This window comes from Lytechinus variegatus, chromosome 10 (genome assembly GCF_018143015.1).
Source record: "Lytechinus variegatus isolate NC3 chromosome 10, Lvar_3.0, whole genome shotgun sequence".
Taxonomy (NCBI): Eukaryota; Metazoa; Echinodermata; class Echinoidea; order Temnopleuroida; family Toxopneustidae; genus Lytechinus; species Lytechinus variegatus.
The window spans coordinates 5,593,817-5,616,235 of NC_054749.1; the positions used below are offsets into that span (position 1 = coordinate 5,593,817).

Here is a 22,419-nt window from a genome sequence, read left to right on the forward strand (position 1 = left end):
ACTCTATAAAGATTACCGGGGCGTTATATGCATGCATCTTTCAGTTGTACAGTTAAGCACAGTAATCATTTTGTACAACTTATGGCTTGCATTTGTTACTGGGAACTCGTACACAGCCAGTTGACTAGCCTTTTTATTGTGCGTATACCGTATACCAGCGAGCATCGCGTATTAAACAAGGGAACGCTATTTCAAAATAGACACGTTATCGGAGTTTAAAAACACATGCACCTCTCTCGATAAACAGCCTATTATGTATCTTTAAGAATTTGTGAATCAAAAGAAGTACTTTGGATCGTGATGACGACCTTCGTTGCGAAAGAAGGATCGACTGTTTTGGATATCGAGTGATTGAAGTTTTAGCTAGACTGGGTTCTTTACCGGCGAGTAGAGGGTTTACACGGGGAGTCGTGCCCCGCTGGACCAGCGAGATACGGAGTGGAGTGTATGAAGCCAACGCCGGGCAGCCGCTGCTAAGTATGAGCTTATCGGGCTGCCCGCATGTAGCTACCTTCAAGAAGAGCAAAGGAACGAAGCCCTTCAGAATTATTCAAGCTTTCTTTGTGTCTTGTAGCTCTGTCGAAAATGTTAAGAGAAAAGTGAGCATCTCTCTTGTTCTGTTGTCCTTTCAGTTTGTTACGTTGAGGAGAAAGTGAGAGTCAGTAACAGTGTGTCATCCGTGAATTGATAACTGCTGCACTGCAGTGCGAAGGCGAAGACAAAGTGATTGTTTAGTTTGTCTTTGTTTGCTTGGCTCTATTATTAAGTACCAATATACTACTTTCCCTTGATTCAATGATGATGTTGTAACAGGGGACTAGCATTCAATCCTGAAGTTTTAACAGACAGTACAGGCGCACGGCCAATATCGGAGACTGTCTCCCATGAGAGAGATTATCTCGAATATCAGAGACAGAATTTTGGTATCCAATTTCAGAGACAGTCTCCAGTTTTGGAGACCAATTTTCTTTGTTTACATTTGCTTAAAAAGGATTACCTTGGCGGCAAATAAAAATGTGATAAGCAGATTCCTCATGAAATATTACCCCTTTTCACCGTCTACTTTAAAAATTCACCGTCTACTTTTGTTTTTATAAGGATTTTTTTTGTCATCCACACACAAAACAAATGGGCTTCTGACCTCGGTGGGACAAAAGTTTGGGTGGAAAAAATCATACTTTTGTTGGTGTTGTTTCTTTTGTTCTTTTGCAAAGCAAGTTTCCAATATGGGAGATTGTCTCCCTTATTGGAGAGAGTCTCCCATATTGGCCGTGCGCCTCTACTGACAGATGTTTCTCTAACCCAGGCCACGGCCCTCGCTAGTCATGAAAAAAAAATTAATAGGAAAGTGTTTTTTTCTTTCGCATTTTTAATTTCATTGCAGATTGTGTACGTGGAAGAAATCAAATGAATATAGATTAGACTAGATATAAAGAAAAATCATTTTCAACATTTTAATTGTATCTCTAAGCTTCAACTAAGTTATGCCAAATCTACATGATCTAGACCAGGGATTCTCAAATGGTGGCGCACGCGCCACTTGTGGCGCACCGAGCATTGCAGAGTGGCGCTTGGGAGCCGGTATAAAACAAGTAAAAATTGGGGAGAAAAAAAGAATCTACTAGTAACCTGAAAATAAGAATTTGGTGATTCTTTCAATACAAAGAGAAAACAAAAAAATTTTTACTTGACACTTAATTGCTGATTGATTTCCCCAAATTTTGTACAATTTAGCACTCGATAACCCCTATTATGGAGGATCGATGCTGTTTTTCTCCTTAATATTTATTCTATGCTGTACAAAGTTTATGTGCCACACAAGTGATATGAAAACACCATTTGTAGGATCTATTTCAACGGCGAGAAATTTTCATTTCCAGAGTATACGTTTTGGTTAAGTTAAACATCAAATAATATGATATTCAAAGAACATCCTGATCATAAAAGATTATGAATTTTGGACATAACAAGCAGAAACTTTGTTTCCGGAGGCGATTAAAATCCGAAGTTGTAAAAGTGGAATACATGCATGCTCAGATGTATTAGCTGCATGCACTCTTGCTTAACACGAACTGAATGAATGACACCGCACGTGAGTTGTAGAGAGAGAGAGGGGGGGGGGTGGACAGTTTGGCCCGGGGCGTTAGTGCTATGCAACGCCTAATTTTCAGCCCTTGCAAAATCGGGGAACGTAACTTCAGCCACTGGCGTACCGATGGGGGTGGGATTGGGGGCCCCCAAGTGTTTCATGGTCAAGAAAAAAAGGTGAAAGGGAAAGAAAAGGAAAGGGAAAGAGTGGAGCATTGTATTACTTTCTTAATTATGTCAAAATATAGATTTTTGTATTGAAAAGTTCAATAATTTTGCTTCAGCTGCCATATCTAGCCCCCTCATTTTTTTTTCTCATTACGCCACTTGCTTTAGCCAATAGATCTGGTGCAGAACAGTCTGAACTTGTGGTATCATCGGTATTTTGTGAAAAAGTCACTGGTCATTTTTCTTTTAATATTAATATTGTGTAGTTTGTTGGCATTTGTATTTCTTCTGTTGATATTAATTATAGCCCGGCCTCCGCTGGGCAATTTAAAAGGCCTAATATTCCAAAACTTCTGGGTATCTGGACTCCCTCCGCTGATACATTGCTGGTTTGCGTAATGGATAGTGGAGCATTACAGATTCTCAACAAGAAATGTGGCGCTTCCAAAAATGTAATTGAGAATGGCTGATCTAGACTATAGTATAAGGAGACTTGCCCACACATACCGTATTCAAATTTTATATTAATAATAATATTTTGGTGTTTCTTGACTCCAGCATTGAGCAATTAAAATCATGACAAATTTGATTGGGCAAAAGAGAAACTGAACACTTTCTAAACATTATTGTCACGAAGGCTAAAAAAGTAATCCTTTGACTAAATATTTCTTTCTTTGACAATGTTTTTTTTTCTTTGGTCAGGCTCGGGCAGGTAGCTGTCACGTATGTCATCAGTATAACCAACGTCTTCATGCGTGCCTACATTGTGTGTTCTTCGGCTGTTATATGATGGGCCATATACAGGACCATGCCAGGTCCACCAAACACCACCTGGGTAGGTTCATCGTCGTCAAGTTCGGACAAGCATTTCATGGATTTACTGACTACCATTACACCTTCTAAAGTCTGATTGGCTTAGAACAAATAAATGACTGACTATTTGCTTTGTGAAAGGCTTTAAAAGCTACTAGAATACCGTAATTGCATCTGATTGGTTTAGAACCAGTTGGGCAATGAATATAACAGATTATCACCCATATCAGACATCTGAGCTGGTAATTTACAAAAACGTATTGCCCTAGATTTTCTGAATATTGGAAAGGCATAGGTATATCATTTGTATTTTCCTCGGTCTCAATGTGCCTATTGACATTGCATACAAAATATACCTTTGCATATTTCCTGATCTCACATCAGGGCATTTGAGGATGCGTAGAAAGAGATATGCTTCATAATGATCCGCGCAGCAAAATATACGTCATAATAAAAACAGTACTGGATCCGGGCACTGGATATGCATCCCTAATGACGCGATCTTATAATTACAAGTATGTAATAATGGTAAAGTGCAGAGCCTGGCCTCTGGTATTAAACATCACACAGTTGAACCATATTCTTGAAAGAAATTTTTATGATTTTTGGCTTTTTTGCTCAAGATGTCGGATTTGGATGATAAGAAATATATCGACTGAGTCTTCATTCAGGGAACATCATTATTGCCTGTAAGAGTAATATTGCCCTCATCTAAAGACTCGGGCCAATATGATTCTTTTGTGGGCAATACATTTGATGTTCCCCTCAAAGCCAGTCAATATTATATAACTATTTGCTTTGTGAAAGACTTCCCAGGGTGTATTTCATGAAACTGGTTCGTCATTTTTCACCGGTTGACTGTTTTAAATCCGTTCAAATAATTTCATCTGGGGCCCATTGCAGAAAGAGTTGCAATCAATCACAACTCTAAAAAATCATACAACTTGATTTTCAACCAATCAACAGCGCGCATTTGGGACTTGCGATTGATATTTTGACTTGCGTTTAAACATAGCAGGAATAAGCAGCCAGACAGAACAAAGGTTTCCATGGTAACTTCAATTATGGCACACTTACCACAGCTCTAAGGGGGTGTTGCAAGAAAATATTTGCAATCAATCGCAAATATTCTGTTGCAGTTTTACAGTTGATTGATCACTTTTAGCTTTAGCAAATCAGATTGCGCTCCTTATTTCATGGAGCAGATAAGCAATCAATCGCAAATTTGCAATTAATTGCAAGGCATATGCTTGATTTCGGGAACGAAAATAGACTTGCGATTGATCGTAAGTTTCTTGCAACGCCCCATAAGTCTTTATGAAAGAGGCCCTTGATCTACTTGAAACTGGAGATCAGAAAGATGTCAAAATGAGTTGTGCCATGGCAGTTGCATGATCTGGTGCCCTGTTTCAAAAAAAGACTTACAACTATGGTAACTCTGTCCTTATGTAACCATGATTGCGATTAGGTGTTGAGCTGTTACCATGGTAGCTGCCATGATTGCAAAGTTACCATAGTAACTTAGAGTTAACTCTTTTTGAAGTGTGCCCCCTGGTGTCGATTCCATCAACGTCTGGGGCCCATTTCATAAAGAACTTACAATTATAATAACTTTGTGAATTAGGCCCGTTTCGGGTACACGTGTACACGTGTACACGCACGGTCAAGTCAGTGCACGTGCACTAAATTCCATCACCGTGTACACGGTAGCATCTGCATAAACAAGCTCACAGCCTCACATTAAATCTTACTTTAGTTCTCAGACATTGCACATGTTTTAATTACTAATATGTCAACATATTTCAATTAATCCTGAGTGAATTCACTTCCAAAATCGCCAATTTAATCCACATTCTTTCTGGAGACTCACGTTTTTGTACCACGAAATCGGCACGAAATGGGTCTGCTCCGGTCTCAAAAGCTCGAAAGCGTTGCTCAATCACACTCAGAGTCAATTTGAGAATCACCAATTGCGATAGCGATCATCGCTACAACTTACGTGTTATACGCTCGCACACAAGCCTACAAACAAACGCTCTTCAAATTGGCAACATAATAATGAAAATTAATCGATAACTTCAGTTACACTTATTCTGCAGCGATCTGTGCATGCATGTACGGTACAGTATACAAAATGCGCTTCCACCGAGTGTCGGCGATAGCTAGGGCCCTGCACTGATTTTCTTTTGCATTCTTTATTAATTTAATGCGCTGCTAAGCCGAGTAAACTTTTAATTTGCACCAATTTTTGTGGATTGATACTTCAAACTTCTCAGGTAAGCTTTAAAACCGTGACTTAGGCTATATAGACCCCTTTTTATGACATATTGATGCGGGTCCGTGTCGACATGAAAACAGAACTCGCTCTCACAGTGTTTACAACGTGTACACGTGTACACGACCGAAAAACACGCCGTGTACACGTGCATCAAAAATGGACTTTCAAAACGGGCCTATTGTGAATATGGTAACTGCAAAAGCAACAAGGCTCTGCAGCCAATCAAAATCAGGGTTTCCTTTCCAGAATACTTGCCATAATGGCAAAGTTATTACAAAGTCCTTGTCACAACATTCCTCTTCCTTAGCACTATATGAAACTTGTCAATATTCCTTTCTGACCAAGGGACATATATATAACTGTACCGTCGCCAGACTCCTGGATATGGTGAAAATTCACTGATTCTGTGTAGAGGCGCGCTATCTCAGTCGGTAGAGCAGGGGTTCGGATTCCGGTGACCCGGGGTTCAATTCCCAAGTGGTGCGCTAGTGCCCTTTGGTAAAGCATTTATCCTCATTACCAGGTCCCTCAGAGAGGACCTTAAGCCGTTGGTCCCCTGGTTGCTTGCTCACAGGCGTTCGTGCTTTCTTAACTGTCGGGTAAAAAACCTCGGTACAAAACAACATCTTTATGAAATTGGGCCTAGTTATAAACCAGCAGGAAAGGAATATATTCCCAGCAAAATATGCTCACTTTATTGATGAATTTTAAGAACATAGCTGTGCAGTATGGAGTAAGACAAATGAGAATAAAAAAAACAAAAAAACAATGTTGCTTAAATTTTATTGAAAGGGATCTTTTTGGACTCGTCTTTCCATAAAAATGGCATAGATCTTTCCTATAACTTGAGATACAAGTCTTTTCCCCCTTGGTGACTATTATGCTTTCAATCGGATGGTGCTAGGATAGGGGGAGGGGTCGACGATCTAAACAAATTTTTTTTTTCAGTTGGATTAAGGGGAGGTATAGATTTACATTACCCAGGCTTCTCTTTTTATACCGTTACTCTTTCTTCCCCTTTTTTTCTTCACTTGCGAAATCAGGGGGGTGGTAGTCACACCCCCTGTCCCTTTGCGGTGCCTCCCCTGTGATTAAATGAGTGCTAAAATTGTAATGCACGTATGATCTTTGTTTTGATTTGATGACACATTTTCCTTATTTCACTTTTCTCTGTTGTTACAGCTGTTGACATGACCCACGGAACGGTCTTCTGTGTTGCATGCGGAGATTATGTCTATGACTCTGAATTTGAACAGATATCGCAGGAGGAGAGATTGAATTGTTCAAAGTTCCATGGTATGTAACTATGTATACGGTACACAGTAAATCTGCGTCTTGGGCACTCCGCCGAGTGGATTTGGCGCATTACAAATCACATATATTATTATTAAATCACTGTTTTGGGGATCAATCTTACATACCAACATGGCATACTGAATCGCGGCAGTCGCAAGTCTTTATAGAAAGTTCTCAATGAAATGGTGCTAAGTCGATAGTGATAGTGTCTAGAAACTTGGAGGTCTTCATGTCGTAGTCATGTTTACCCTATCACTTATATTTTTAGCGTAACTGCAAAGGCAAGAGCTGCAGCTTCTGCCTCAATTATAAGACTAGAGCATTGCTTGTGAAAAGCTCCTTTAAAACTTGTTGCTTTGATTTTGATTTCTGCATGGGTGTGTCCAAAGCGAACTTTGTTCATTGTTTCTTCTCTGCAGGTTCTAGCGTCCAAGGTTTCTCCGCCTGGGAAGCCACAGGCTATGAGATAGAGCTCCTTAGGAGGAACCCTACAAGAAAGAAAGTATCAGGAAGCTCTACAATAGGTACGTCATGATGGGATAGGCGGGGGGGGGGGGGTTAGGGTAAGATTTTTTAGAAAATGAATGGGAAAGAGGGGGTAAGGGGATAATGTAATGTCAGAGAGGTGAAATAAAAGAAGACAAGGAACAGTTCAGTGGAGGGAGGGGGGGGCAGAAGATAGCATTTTGGAAAGTGAATAAGTAGGAGGGACAGGGGAAGGAGTAAGGGGAAAGTGTAATGATAGATAACATATAGGGAGATGCGGGGGGGGGGGGGGTAGAGAATAGGGTTCTGGAAAGTGAGTTGGAGGGAGAGGGGGAGGAATAAGGGAAAAATGTAGTGATAGGTGAAATGAAATGAGTGTATGGGGGAGAAGGGGGGGCCACAGGATCATATTTTGGAAAGTGTGTGGGAGAGATGGGAAGGAGTAAAAGAAGATAATGATAGATGGAAATAGAAGGAGCTATGGAGAGAGAAGGGGGGATTGGATTTTGAGAATAAGTGGGAGGGAGATGAGAAATAGGTTGAGTAGGTTGAATTAATGAATACACCAGAGGAGCAGAGGTAAAGTTCATGTTGAGCCATATGATAGTCGAAACACAAGATTACAAGAATCTTTAGTCCCATTTCGATTTCCACCATACAGAGTAGTATTAACAAGACAGGTATAAGAGCTTCAGTATACAGAAATGAGATAATTGTATTCACCCCTCCCCCCCAAAGATGAAAGGAGAGAGCTGGAAGCTCTACAAAATCAGAGTGGTCTCGTTATACTTTTATAGCAATGATTTATCTTATAACCTTATTATATGTTTTAATAATTCAATGCAGATTGCAAGTGAAGGGGAGGAAGCACTACAATTGCTCTCCTAATTATTCATAAGAAAAAAGTAAGATGAAATATGGAGAAGAATGATATAAGACGATTAGTTTTCTGACTGATTTATCAGCAGCTGTTTACCCTTGACTTTAATAGTCTTTTTTATGGACTGAGGATTCAAAATGATGTGACCTGATCCAGGGGGGGGGGGCCACTTACATTGGCGAGTGGATACCATGCGCGACCAAAAAAACACGTATAAAGGATGTCTTTTTCAAGATAGGGCACATTACGTACGTAACGTGATAAGGGTGTCAAAAACACAAAAGTAATTAAAAAGGGTATCTATTTCGCTAGGAAAGCTACGTCTTTTAACATTTGCGGGAATGATAAAACAAAATTAAAATGCTTTATAAAGGATGCCCTTTTTGCCCCAACACTACGTATTTAGAGTCCGATTTGCGTGAGGTGAAAGGTGGGGCCGTACTAAACCAAATGGTGTGTTACAAAGGTAAAACCGACGGCCGACGTCGACGGACATACAATAAAATATCACTGTACTTGTTCAGGGGTTCATTTCAGGAATACTTTCCAAAAGTATTGTTTTGTTTCCAATACTTGTTAAGGGTTTGGTTTCACACGTCAATACTTGTTAAGGGGTGCATTTTCCGAATATGGAAGATACGTGTTTAGGGTGCTTTTCAAGACCCCTTGGTCGCGCATGGTATCCACTCGTCAATGGAAGTGCCCCAATCCTCCTCCCCCCCCCGGGGACCTGATTGAATGATTTTCAGGAAAATTAAATATCAAATCCATTTCTGTGGAAGCATGGATGGTGATCATACCTATATTTATGTTCTGGGTCAACAAATGACCAATAAGCGGTTATTTAAAAAAAAAAAGAGTTTTAGATCAATTTCTTGTTTGATAGTATATCTCTGCTAAAAATTTTCTGCCAAATAACTAGAGTTACTCTACATGTGATTCTACAAGTGATTCTATCTACTTTCTGGTCAATGATTTAACCATGGCTTTAGTATCTAGACAAGTGAAGCTCGGATATATACCATTTGTGGTACTAATCTCATCAGTTCAAACAGAATCCAATAAAATGGAGTAGAAAATGCTGAGAAATGGGCAAAAGAAGCATGGCATTCCAACCAGGTATTGGGTCTTTTTCCAGGCAATGATCACACACTGTCCCACATGTGCTTATCTGTGTTGGCAGAATGAACTTTAGTAATTCTGCTTAGATTTCATGATTTCACAAATTAAGGTGTTGTAAATATACCGGGTGGGTGTTGCATAAAGCTGCTCGTAAGTTAAGAGCGACTTTAAGAACGACTGGTAATTCTTTCTTGTGGTTAGAGATATACACCATTGGCATTGTTTTAGTGCGTAAGAAAGGTTCACCAGTCGTTCTTAAAGTCGCTCTTAACTTATGAACAGCTTTATGAAACGGCCTCCGGACTCATTCCATAAAAGCTAATATAATAGTAACTTTGACGTCCAATGGTAACAATGCTAATCAGCCAGGATCAAGGATTTCAGGGAAGTTACCAGTGGACTGCAAAGTTAATATAATAATAACAACGGGGCTCATATCTAGATCTGTGGTGATGTGATGACAAATAAACTTGATTTTCAATACTTTCCTGTGAAAACAAAATTTGCCACAATTACTAGTTTGTACATTTCATTAATGCAAGTTCAAATTAACTCTTTTTTTTTAAATAAAAAAATGTTTTGTTTTCAGGTCTACGAGGTCTGATCAACCTAGGAAACACATGTTTCATGAATTGCATCGTTCAGGCCTTGACACACACTCCACTTCTCAGGGACTTCTTCCTTTCAGACAAGCATCATTGCGACAATGAACGCAGCAGAGAACAATGTCTAGTGTGTGAAATGACCAGGGTATTTCAGGAGGTAATCAAAACCTGCATTTATTCTTGTCATTTTATTTTTATTTCAAGCTAGTGTGAATGGAACCATCATACAAAAACAAAGTATCATTTAAGGCCCGAATTCACAGAGGTGGTTTTGAAAATCCATGGTCGAGTCCATGGTTTATGCAGATTTCCGGTATAAATTACGCTTATTTTACCGCGTGTATTAAAAAATGTCCAATGCTGATGCGCGCGTTTGTCCCAGTGCGCCAAATTGACGCCTGTTGCCGTGGTTATTCACGCTATTTTATTCATGATTTCACCGTTTTGAATTAATGAGTCCACTCTTCAATCAGTGGACTCATGAATATAATAGCGTTTCTTATGATGGTAATAGGCGTCACTTTGGCGCACTGTGACAAAAGTGCGCATCTGCATTGGACATTTTTATAAGTGCTAAATAAAGCATAATTTATACAGGAAATCTGCATAAACCGTGGATTCAACAGTGGGTTTTCTAAACCACCTTGGTGAATTCGGGCCATAGTGTGCGAAAGGATTAGGGTTTTACAGGAGGTAAATCAATCCTGCATTCATTTGTTTTATTGTTTTAACTTCATGTTCAGCTTGTGCGAATAGGTCTTTCATACAAAAACAAAACATTATCATAGTATGTGAAATGAACAGGGTATTTCAGGAGGTACATGTAAATCAAACCTGCATTCATTGATTCTTGTCATTGCTTTAACTTCATGTTCAGCCGGTGTGAATTGGTCTTTCATTCACACTCAAAGAATTATAGCGTGTGAAATGAACAGGGTTTTTTTTCAGGAGGTAAATCAAATCTGTATTCATTCTTATTTTTTAGCTTCATGTTGAAGTTTAATTAAGTTGATTCAATTAATTGTAGAGATATTACCTCTCATTTTTGCAACTGGAGTCACATACATCTAGACAGTTCTGTACAAACAATGAAAAGCAAACAATTTATTGAAACTTTGATTACTTCACAGATGCATGGATAGCCGTGCCCCAGGAGATGGAAATGGCGAAATATTGTTGTTATTCCATTATTAAAACTACATGTATGTATAAACCAAGGAACTCAAGACTTCATTAGGGGTTTGGTGATCATATTTGCTCAATCTATTCCAGTGGGGCATATTTGTCTTACTCCAAAACTCATTTGATTTTGCACTTTGTTTCAATCTAGTTCTATTCTGGAATCCGATCCGTGCACATTCCTTATCGGTTATTACATCTGGTTTGGACTCATGCGAGGCATCTAGCTGGATACGAGCAGCAAGATGCTCATGAATTCTTCATTGCTGCACTAGACGTCTTACACAGACATTGTAAAGGTAATGGACAATATGCAAACATGATTAACCAGGGGGTCTTCTGCAGAGTTATTAACGAAAGACAGACCTGCCAACCAGTACGTTTTAGTCGTATTTAGTACGTTTTTTGCAACCAAAATACGTTTTTTCTTTAAAAAAAAAACGTTTTTTTGTTGAAAAAAAAAATATTGAGAATAATCATCTCTATATGTCTCTATTTCATAAATCATGCACAAAATATGGTTATTAGATCAATGTAATTTCAGTTGTTTTTTTTTCAATCATGTTGATTCAATGTTTGTTTTTCATCTGCAAGAGCAGTACGCACTTTAGCTTGCATGCAGCTTGAGCGCCACGATGAATGAGTGCGCCAAGCATTTTATTATGAAATACACTTTTTGGGGAAAAATACAGTTTTTTTATCACAGAATACAGTTTTTCGTTCCCAGAAGTTGGCAGGTCTGGAAATAATGGATGACATTATGATTTATTGGAACATGGAAAGCCCCAAGAGCGTTTCCTGTTCATTTTAATCGCACCAGCTGAAGTCAAAATATTCAGATCTAGATTTCCTTCCTAGAACCGTACTGCTGCATAGAATATTAGATTTAATATGTAAATACACAAAAGGTAAACTTTTTTGAAATGTCAGAAAATAAAGTGGGCCCACTCCTAGTCATTTTATATGCCAAATATTCGTAAGAGTATGTATTTCTTACAAAAACAGCTTATTTAACACCGTCCTGGGGCTTGTTTCTGTAAGAGTTGCATTTTAACCCAAGTAATAACACAACTGAAATATGTAAGTGCAAGTTATACTAGTTGACAGTCATGTTGAATATGACTTGTATTTTGTTTTGTTCTGACACTTTCTACAATGGGCCCCTTAAATCATAGCAATTAGTAGTGGAAACTGGTTTTGTACATGATCTTTTATCACATGAATATGGAAGCTTAAAACTCACCCAGATATTCAGATAATCATCTTGTTATGTCTACATTCCTTCAAAAAATTGACCAGATGACAAGATCTCAGGTCTCGCCATGTCTAGATATAATATCCTGTGGGAGAGATAATGAGATGACAAACCCTTGGATCTTGTCATTCGTGTCTACATCCTGTGGGAGAGATGATCAGGTGGCGAGATCTTGGATCTCGTGATCTCGCTTCTCGTCATCTCTCCCACAGAGATCCGTGTTCTTGTCATCTTATCTTTTCAAAGGATTGTAGACATGACAAGATGGATTATCTGAACATCTGTGCCCCGTAACACAAATGTTAGTGATTAATCGCTAATTTGAAAGAGAAATTCTGATTGGTTCCTAGCCAGTCTACTGAGCAAAATATGCATGCAAGGATGATCTCGATAGGCCATTTTATTTAGTGATTAATCGCTAATCTTTGAGTTACAGGGCCCTGGTTGGCACTTTTAAGCTTCTATAATCACATCTATTATTGTTTTTCTTTTTTCTTCAGGGCACAATGGAGCATCAGGCAATAATCCAAACCATTGCAATTGTATCATTGACCAAATCTTTACTGGAGGGCTGCAGTCTGATGTTACTTGCCAAGCATGCAAGTAAGTCTCAATGGTTCCATCGTCTTTTAAAAGTTCCGAATGTTTTTGAAACAAGTTCATTGGAAAATATGGTGAACAACTTGAAATACTTCAGAGATTTTCAGTCTCTTGGTACTTGCCTAGCATGCATGTAATACTTATTTCACAATTTCCTGATATTCCTTAATTACATGTATTTTTAAACAAGTTTGCAAGAAAGTGATATGAAAAAACATACAATATTTCTATTATTTACAGTCTTGAGAAACCATTCAAATTTAGTCATTGAATACTGTCGCTATTGACGTCATGTACATTTCTAATAGTTTTTATTTTGTAAGTGTTCTTGAGAATTTCATTGGAGAAAATGATCTATGTATTCATAAATTGGAATACTGAAGAAATACAGATTTCAATGAAAAGTATCTATTTTAAATGTCATATTAATTTATCATTTATTTTCTGCATGTTCCTTTTTTATTGTAAAATTGGATCGAATGGAATCAAATTGCAACATCTTTCTCTCTTTAGATATCTTGGGGCCAGTTTCGTGAATGTATCATAATCCCAGCCCAACACCATCACTATGAAAAACCAAAATGGACAATAATTGTCTTAACAGATGTGTGCTTTCCATAAGTCAATTCCATGCATCTGCATTTTGTCCAGCTTGGCTTTCCATAGTGATCAACAAGTTGGAGTTGGCTGCTTTCATGAAACAGGCCCCTGGTGGGTGTTTCATGAAGCTGTTCATAAAGTTACGAACAACTTTACGCACGACTGGATCCTGTTCTTGGGTCATGACTCAATTACAAAGGGATATCACATAGCACAAGAAAGGTTCACCAGTCATTGTATTTTACAAAACAGCTTTATGATACACCTACCTGTTTAATCAGATAATGCAGTAACCATCATATTCTTATCGGCAGTAGTATATCAGTATTTTTTATTTCAATTGTGTTTTCTCCACTTTGACTGTCTCCCGCAGGGGTATATCAACAACAGTAGATCCATTTTGGGATATATCTTTAGACCTCGGACCATCTAGTAGTACCGGTAGCGCGCCCCTGCCTGTACCTATCATTGTACCTACCCCCATACAAGACTTCTCAGTAGACAGTAACTCTTCAGGTAAGCCTTGTCACTTGGTCCACCACCACTTGTCACTTGGTCCACCACCACTTGGTCTAATTTCCGTTTGCCTGGGGGCCGTTTCATAAAGCTGTTGGTAAGTTAAGAGCTATTTTAAGAACGACTTGTAAACCTTTCTTACGCACTAAACCATCGCCAATGGTGTATACCATTTACCACAAGAAAGGATCACCAGTCGTTCTTAAAGTCGCTCTTAACTTACGAACAGCTTTATGAAACACCCACCTGGGGCGCGTTTCATCAATATTTTCGTCCCACAAGTTGTCAGATCTGACAACTTTCCTGGATTCTGATTGGTTAAGAAGCACTGTTACTATAGTAACTGTCGGATAAAACAGGACTTGTCAGATAAAACGTCTGACAAGTCCTTTCATGAAACGCTCCCCACATCTCATCCCACATGGTGTAGTCCCATTTCATCTGGTCCCCGGTAACATAAAGTGTAGCCATGCCCTTTGGTGCATCCACAAAGTCATTGTTTCAAGAAACATATCCGGAAAAGAAAAGAGAGACAATCTGAAATTTATATTCTTAAGAGAAGTAGAAAGTAGAGTAGAAATGGAAGCTCGGTACAGAAAAGGATATGTTTATTTACCAAGAGAAATTACCAAATACGTATGAAAACTCAGTAAATCTTTTGTTTTCACTGATGTCTTCAATATGTCATGTAAGATTATGGATGATTGCAAAACTATGTAATTGTTTTGTAGCAATATGATTTCTTTAAATGTCATGTCATCACATGTATGTTTCATTTTTATAATGTGTTATGTTGCGATGGTGTAAATAAATCCTCTAATTGGAGGCAAAAAAAAATAATAAAAAAATTAAAACAATAAAAAAATAAAGTGTAGCCATTAATCGCAAATTGAAATGGCCTATCAAGATCATCACTGCATACTTTGCTCAGTGAACTGACTAGGAACCAATCAGAATTGATCTTTCGAATTACTGATTAATTGCTAACCTTAGTGTTACTGGGCCCTGGTAGTGATAATGACGGTAAATTGAGATATTGTCTCCAGCCACTTTGTTGAAGTTCTTTGAGGCCGTGTCCCGTCTGGTCTAATCATGAGACTGTTCAAAGTACACACAAATGGATTCCTTCTTTTTTTAAAAATCTGTTTGAGACATGAGTCAACTGAGAAATGGATTGTTATGCTATCCCATAAATGGATAGACTCATACTAACTGCACTTCTTGTATTCTCCTGTCTAGGTGAATGATTAATTTGCGTTATGGTTATATATTTGAATTTCAGGTTCCAGTACTAGTAGTAGCAGTCTCCATAACGGTGATTCAGGCCTTATGTCACCCCCCGGGTTTGATGATGTACCACATTCCCTAGATGACTGCTTACGAAGGTGAGAAATGAAAATTCATTTTTTTTCCCCTTTCATTGTCTTTATCTGTAGTGAGCAGCGTAATCGTCACATTTTCAGAATGAAGTGATGCATAACTATCCTTCACAGCGGGCCATTTTATTCTTTTAATTTTCAGGGCTACTTTTCAAAATCTATAGGCCAAATCTAAAACATTGGGGAAGCTTTAAAGTGATTGGTTAACATTGGTTTGACTTTTAAAAAATCTGAGCTAGAAGGCCACACTTGTCACCTGTGTCTGCGATATGTTACAAAAATGAAGCCCTGAAAAAAAATTGCGTTCGAAAAAAATTATTTAGTGTTTCAAAAATTGAAATATAAAGTGACCAGAAACACCGTCTTAATTTCATCCCATACACTTATGTGTAATATTTAGGTGTCTATAAGACGCCTATTTACATAATCGGCGTTTGCCTTGTAGTTTTAGCTTTTCATTCTCAATAATGGTTGTTTTCAGGGTTTATTAGTTCTAATACATGCTCTTGTACACATGTTTTTATCTTGGTTTGAGAATTTTTTAAATCGGCTGCTCACAAAGTTAAACAATACCTTTAACATTGCAGAGAATAGGGATTTTTCATGACTCTTTTATTTTCTAGGGCTCGTTTTTATTTTCCAGAGCTCTTTAGAGCATTTCAGGAGGAAAATTGTTCTGTTTTGCCCCAAGCCCTGTGTAATATTTTTACCTGTTTCAGTGTGGTACTTCATAAACCTCATAAACTTGTCACCATTTGCCATTTACAGTCACATTCTAACATCACTATTACAATGATTTTTGCCTATCCATATCATAATACATGTATGTGTTTATTTAAAGTCTGTTAGCCACTACCCTTGAGAATCGTGTATAGTGTGTATCATTATCGATTGATTTACTCATCCAGAATATTTGTGCAGCAGTGCGAAGATTAAATTGGTTGTTTGTCAGAGCTGTCAGGAATCTACAAGTACCAACCAACTCGCTGTGAGAACTGTGTTACTGACCCGATAACTTTTGACGCCTTTTGCCCTTTTCTTCCTTATACTATCATCACTTTCACAATGATATTTCCTCCTTTTATATTATACAAATAATGCACGTAAGCGCGTGCATGCGAGGGCTAAATATTGAACAATGTGCGAGAAGAGCCAATGGGTATACCGCATCGAGGTCCGCGGGACCGAGTGCGGTATATCCATTTTTTTCGAGTCAAGCATAGAGTTCATAATTGAGGTCCTCTATGCACAAGATTGTGTGTATTGATTGTTTTATACACCTCCCACCCATGTTTACTCAGTTGCCCCGAATGCTATATTTGATCTAAATTCTAGATAATTCCAGAACTCGCACTATCCTGCACTCTGATGTCAGAGTGAAGGATAGTCCATTTTGGATGCAATAGTGCAATTCGCTGAATATCATGTGATCCGATTTGGACCAATCAGAGTACAGAACATTATTGGGAGTTGTATAATATTGTAATGCTTTTCTTTGTTAATAGATTTACCCGTCCAGAGTATTTGGGCAGCAGTGCAAAGATTAAATGCAGTGTTTGTCAGAGCTATCAGGAATCCACCAAACAACTCACTATGAAGACTCTACCACTGGTTGCATGCTTTCATCTCAAGGTAGGAATCCTCACCTATTTTGTTGCGCAATTTTTCAAGCCAGGTGCCTGTATTTGCAACAAATGATGCTTTCATGAAAAAGTCGCGCTTAAAGGACAAGTCCACCCCAACAAAAACTTGATTTGAATAAAAAGAGAAAAATTCAACAAGCATAACACTGAAAATTTCATCAAAATCGGATGTAAAATAAGAAAGTTATGACAATTCAAAATTTTGCTTCATTTCACAAAAACAGTTATATGAACGAGCCAGCTACATCCAAATGAGAGAGTCGATGACGTCATTCACTCACTATTTCTTTTGTTTTTTTATTGTTTGAAATATGAAATATTTTGATTTTCTCGTCATTGCCATGTGAAATGAAGTTTCATTCCTCCCTGAACACGTGGAATTCCATTATTTTAACATTTTGTGCTTCAGGCAAGGAGGTCCCATTCGTCAAATTCATAAAAATTGAAATATTGTATAATTCAAACAATAAAAAACAAAAGAAATAGTGAGTGAGTGACATCATCAACTCTCTCATTTGGATGTAACTGGCTCGTTCATATAACTATTTTGTTAAAAATAAGCGAAACTTTGAAATGTCATAACTATCTAATTTTACATCCGATTTTGATGAAATTAGCATTGTGCTTGTCTGATTTTTCTTTATTGATTCGAATCAACATTTTTCTGAGGTGGACTTGACCTTTAAAAGTCAGTGCCGTCCGCACAGAAACGTTGTTAGCCAGCCTAACAGAGCGCTAACAATAAGCACAGTCACATCTTACGGATTGTGAAGGAAAAAATATTTGTTTATTGTTAGCGCTAACATTGTTTCCGTGCGGTCAGTACAGGTCAATTGTCATTGTGTCATTATTGATCTTGTTCATATGTTCATAAACCCAACTCTGAAATCTTAAAAAGCTAAACTAAAGAGAAAAAAAATGAAAGAAAATGATCACAGTGACAAACACCAACACAGCTAAGTTGCAGAACGGTGTATTTTTCTTTAACTGAATAATACCTGACACCTATAATATAGCTATGAAAAAACCCAAATCATGGTAATAGTAGAAAAAGTTATGGTTTTCCATTGTTTAAAGGGCATACAGTTTGTTTATTTTATTCAATAATTAAGATATGGTGCCCGAAAATCATACCAGTTACATGAGCAGAAAGAGAAACGGAATTCTGCATTTCGTGTGCCCATCTCAACTGCCAATGGCAGATCCAGGGTTTGGAATTTAAGGGGGCACAAGGAGTCAAATTAGCTTCTAAGAACATGTTCTCTTTGTGTGAAGTTGCGCATAACTTTACGAAAAAATTTATGAAGCACTCAATTTCAATTCAGTATTTATTTCCAAATTCATTAAAAAGAACAAAATGAGAACAAAAGTATATATACACAAAGAAAAAATAAATAACATGAAACAAAGCAAAGGTATCAACAAAACATAACTGAAACAAATAGTGGTAATGATAAAATTATGGTTGGCATATGATTATAAAAATATAGATAAACAAAATAATGAATGGAAATTGGGCATGCACAAAAAAGCCATAAAAAGGCTTGTTAAAACGCACATACCCACGAAATATCAATCGTTAAAAATGGGGCTTTTAACACCAAGCTTAACAATTATCGTAGAACATTTTTGTTGCGAATGATTGCGTTGACTACAATGTACAATTTATTGTGAAAATCAATCGTATGATTTATAATTGATGAGCTTTTTAACATTCATTAAGACTCACAAGCTTTGACTAGGTTGCCAATTCATCCATTGGGTGATGTCAAGTTCAGTGTTGACCTTTTGGTGTTGGTGTTGGGTCAATTTTTACACGATTATAACACAAAACATAAAATGAGGATGGTCCCGAAAAGTCGCTCACTAATTGTTGAGATATCAATAATGTGATCTGGATCAGTTTTACAAACTCTGAATAAGTTTTGGAGCTATGGGAAGCAATTGAAATTTCAACACTAACACCAACACCAAGGCCAATACCGTACTTGAAATCACCCATTTCATCATCTTGCAGAGATTTGAGCATTCAACGAGATTCAGGAAAAAGATTTCGACGTTCATCTCGTTCCCCCATGAACTGGATATGACGCCGTACATGTCTACTCATCGGAGAGCCAATGGTCTCAGTCATCATCACAGGCCAAGCAGAACAACTACCTCAGATAATCAGTAAGTCTTGGCCTTTATCTTAAGCAAAACAAGGGTTTATTTGCACAAATCTGAAGACTTTAAAATGCGGGGGAGGGGGGGGGATCAAGCAAGAAAAATTCCTTTCCCTAAAACCATATCCTGTAATTTTCAGATTTTTGATATCTGTACATTTCATACATGATTTCAGGGTTTTGATGAAGGAGATGGCATTTTGAGTCCTCTGCATGAAATGCTGGAAAATTCAATATTACTGCACAATTTGTCTTAGATTTTTTAATGAATATCTGTGTATGTATGACAGATGTAAAGATTATGGTAGTTGTGTTCTTCTTTGTGAAGATACACTTATATGCAGACAAGGGGCACTCTGAAGTCTGGTTCAAATCAGACCATGGTCTAAGACTGACTCTGCTAAAATTATGGGAAGCTGAAGATGTAAAATACTATATTTACAATGTATGGTTTGAGAGTCGAATTAGCTGATACATTGAATTGGCTTTCCATAGTTAACCACAGCATTAAACTAGAGTTTGAATTAAACCCGACTTCAGGGGCCCATAACACAAAACTTAGCAATGATCTTAGAACATTTTTCTACGGTTGATTACATAGACTACAATGTACAATCAATCGTAAAAATTAAGCGTATGATCAATCACTAACCTTTGTGTTACGGGACCCAGAACACAGGCCAAGAATAATAATATAATAATAGCTGGATTTATAAAGCACTTTTTGCCAGAGGATACAAAACGCTGCTATTATTACCCGGGATTTAGCTCAAGCTACCATCACCGGCACTCATTGCATGCAAGGAATTACTCCTGCCGGGTACCCGTTCACCTCACCTTGGTTGAGTGCAGCAGTGTGGATAAATTTCTTGCTAAAGGAAAACACGTTGTGGCTTCGAATTCAAACCCACGACCCTCTTTTTGAAAGGCAAGAGTCAGAACCACTAGACCACAACGCACCCACAAGAAGAGGGTGACAAGTCCTATATTTATTGTACGTCATTCTTTTTTTCACTATCTGTTCCTTGTAGATACTCCTTGTTTGCAGTGGTCAACCACCACGGGTCCCTAGAAGCAGGTCATTATACGTGCTATGTCAGGCAGCACCAAGATCAATGGTTCAAGTGTGATGACGCCCTCATCACCAAGGCAACCGTTCATGATGTCCTGCAGAGCGAAGGGTAGGTCACTCCTCTATCTCTTATTCTTTACCTCATCTTAAGGAAGGAATTTATTCATCTTCAAATCTTTGCAGTCAATACATAGATCACCTATGCCAGTGAGCAAGGCATTTAGTGGACAATGCTCTTTATCCTGCATTCAGACGAATGGAAATGCTTTCTTGGTAACTTGGTGTGCACTTGAAAAAAAAATCATTGCAAACTGAATACTGTAATGTTTGAGTGAAAAGCAAGAATATGTAAATATATTACCCACATAGGTTGGGTTTACATTACAGTCAAAACTGTCTATTTAAGGCTACCCAGGAGAAACAGGAAACGTGGTCAATTGGGACAGGTGGCCTTTATCGACAGGTTCTATAATACTTTTCCTTTCAAATGGGAGACAAGTTTGATGGCCACTGAAGACCGACTTTCACTATAGACGGCAGGCTGCTTAGACAGGTTTGACTATACTTGTAAAAACTTGATAGTATATGAGAGTCTAAATACTATCATTTGTAGGTTTCTTTGTGGCAACTATAAATTAATTTGTTTATTTTTTGCTCGTTATAATAGATTTTTTTCATGCTTAATGCCTAAAGATTAATCCAAATTGCTGTTGCAATATTGTTTTATGAATGCATTGATACTTATTGTCTTTGTGTATAGGTACCTTCTCTTTTACCACAAACGGATTTTGGAGTATGAGTGACACAGGATAGCATACTAGCACCAGTTCTATTTCGCAAGTATTCTGCACTCATCAGAACCTGTTCGGATGCAATCAAAGACTATTTCAATTTTATTTGTGTGTGAAACCGAGGCAAGAGACCACTAAAGAGACTTAAAATATGCTTTGTAGTCCAAAAATTGTAAAAAAAAAAAAACAATCTTGTATTGTGGAATTCCAAGTGGGACTGAATATGTGTTCACGCGTCTGTGTATGTGAGTACGTAATTTGCGTCGTCATGAAAATGTTGTCTTCGTTGAGTGGATAGCTGGGCACCAAAGCAGCACTTATAGTTCACCATCTGGATTTCATGTGTTCCTAATGATTTGATTGCTTCTGATGCCGAAGGAGAACGAAGTGGTTATGAAGAGAATAGTAGCATGGATAAATTCATTGAGAGCTTAAGAGTAGGTTGAGCAAGTCTTGAGGGGATGGAAAATCTACAGATCTCCACAACATTGTCGGGTTTGGAAAAGAGCCAGAGGTATATTTTGATGCACCAATGAAGGGGATGAGCAGAGGGAGGATGGTCTGCAGAGATAAATTCAGGGCCCCGTCTTACAAAGAGTTATAATTGATCCAATCAATCGTAACTCTATGGAAATCCATCAGTGTCATAATTTTTTCTACAGGAAATTTGCAAAATGTCCTTTGTAAACAAAGGACAACACACCAAATTGTCAAAAAATGAATGACTTTGTGGATTTACATTCATATCTATAAATTTTTTTGAACAAACATGCATGTCATATGTTGACTTTGCTGGCTTTCCATAGTTGCGATCGATCAGATCAATGGCAACTCTTGTAAGACAGGCCCCTGGTGTTCTCTCTCTTCACTCTTGAGACTCTTCACCAAACCAGTCACACAGCCAGCCAGGCATTCAGTATCACATCTTCCAGGACCAGTTTTGGACAGGATTGGTAAACTTGCTGAACCTATGTTTTAAGCTTTATTCTTTAAAAAAAAAATCTACTTTGTAATCTATTCAAGACAGGGTGACATCTGTTTACTTCAAGCTACTCTGAATCTCATCAAAGGAAGTTTGATATTTCTGACCAGACCCTTACAATGTACTTGGTCTTAAGGCAGACCCTACTTGGCACTGATAAAGTTAATTGTTATTATTTGGAGTCAAGTGCTGATTCTTACTCTCTATGTTTGGAGCGGCAATTACGCAACCCTCGTTTGCTTCTTTGGTCTAGCAATCCGACTGCCGTAACATGTTTCGACAAACCGAGAACTGTGCTTCAAACTCCTGGAAACCTGTCTGAGATTAGTTTGTATGAGATATTAGGCAAGTTTGGCATATTTACATCTGACTTGAAACCTGTCCAAGACCTTATCTGAGAGTGTTCTCAGGCAGGTTTAAAAATGAAATGAAATTGAAATTGGGATATAAAATTGGAGTCATACTTTGCTGCCCAGTAAGCCAGTTCAAAAGTTAACATAG

General features: G+C 38.0%; 1 protein-coding gene across 1 annotated transcript; it reads left to right on the forward strand.

The window, feature by feature from the left end:
• LOC121422753 (ubiquitin carboxyl-terminal hydrolase 22-like) lies at positions 1 to 21,922 on the forward strand. Its single transcript, XM_041617931.1, has 13 exons — positions 1 to 599; positions 2,959 to 3,091; positions 6,530 to 6,643; positions 7,063 to 7,167; positions 9,721 to 9,893; positions 11,067 to 11,214; positions 12,671 to 12,773; positions 13,744 to 13,886; positions 15,169 to 15,271; positions 16,771 to 16,897; positions 18,926 to 19,080; positions 20,105 to 20,254; positions 20,906 to 21,922. Exons 1-13 carry the CDS (start codon positions 480 to 482, stop codon positions 20,946 to 20,948), a joined length of 1,617 nt encoding a protein of 538 aa, XP_041473865.1. The 5' UTR covers positions 1 to 479; the 3' UTR covers positions 20,949 to 21,922.
• Positions 21,923 to 22,419: the final 497 nt, after the last annotated feature.

Excerpts from the sequence above, each read along its gene's own strand:
- LOC121422753 (XM_041617931.1), top strand. The coding sequence starts at position 480 with ATGAGCTTATCGGGCTGCCCGCATGTAGCTACCTTCAAGAAGAGCAAA. Across the intron at positions 9,894-11,066 it reads TGACCAGGGTATTTCAGGAG|TTCTATTCTGGAATCCGATC; the intron begins GTAATCAAAACC and ends GTTTCAATCTAG. Across the intron at positions 11,215-12,670 it reads CTTACACAGACATTGTAAAG|GGCACAATGGAGCATCAGGC; the intron begins GTAATGGACAAT and ends TTTTTTCTTCAG.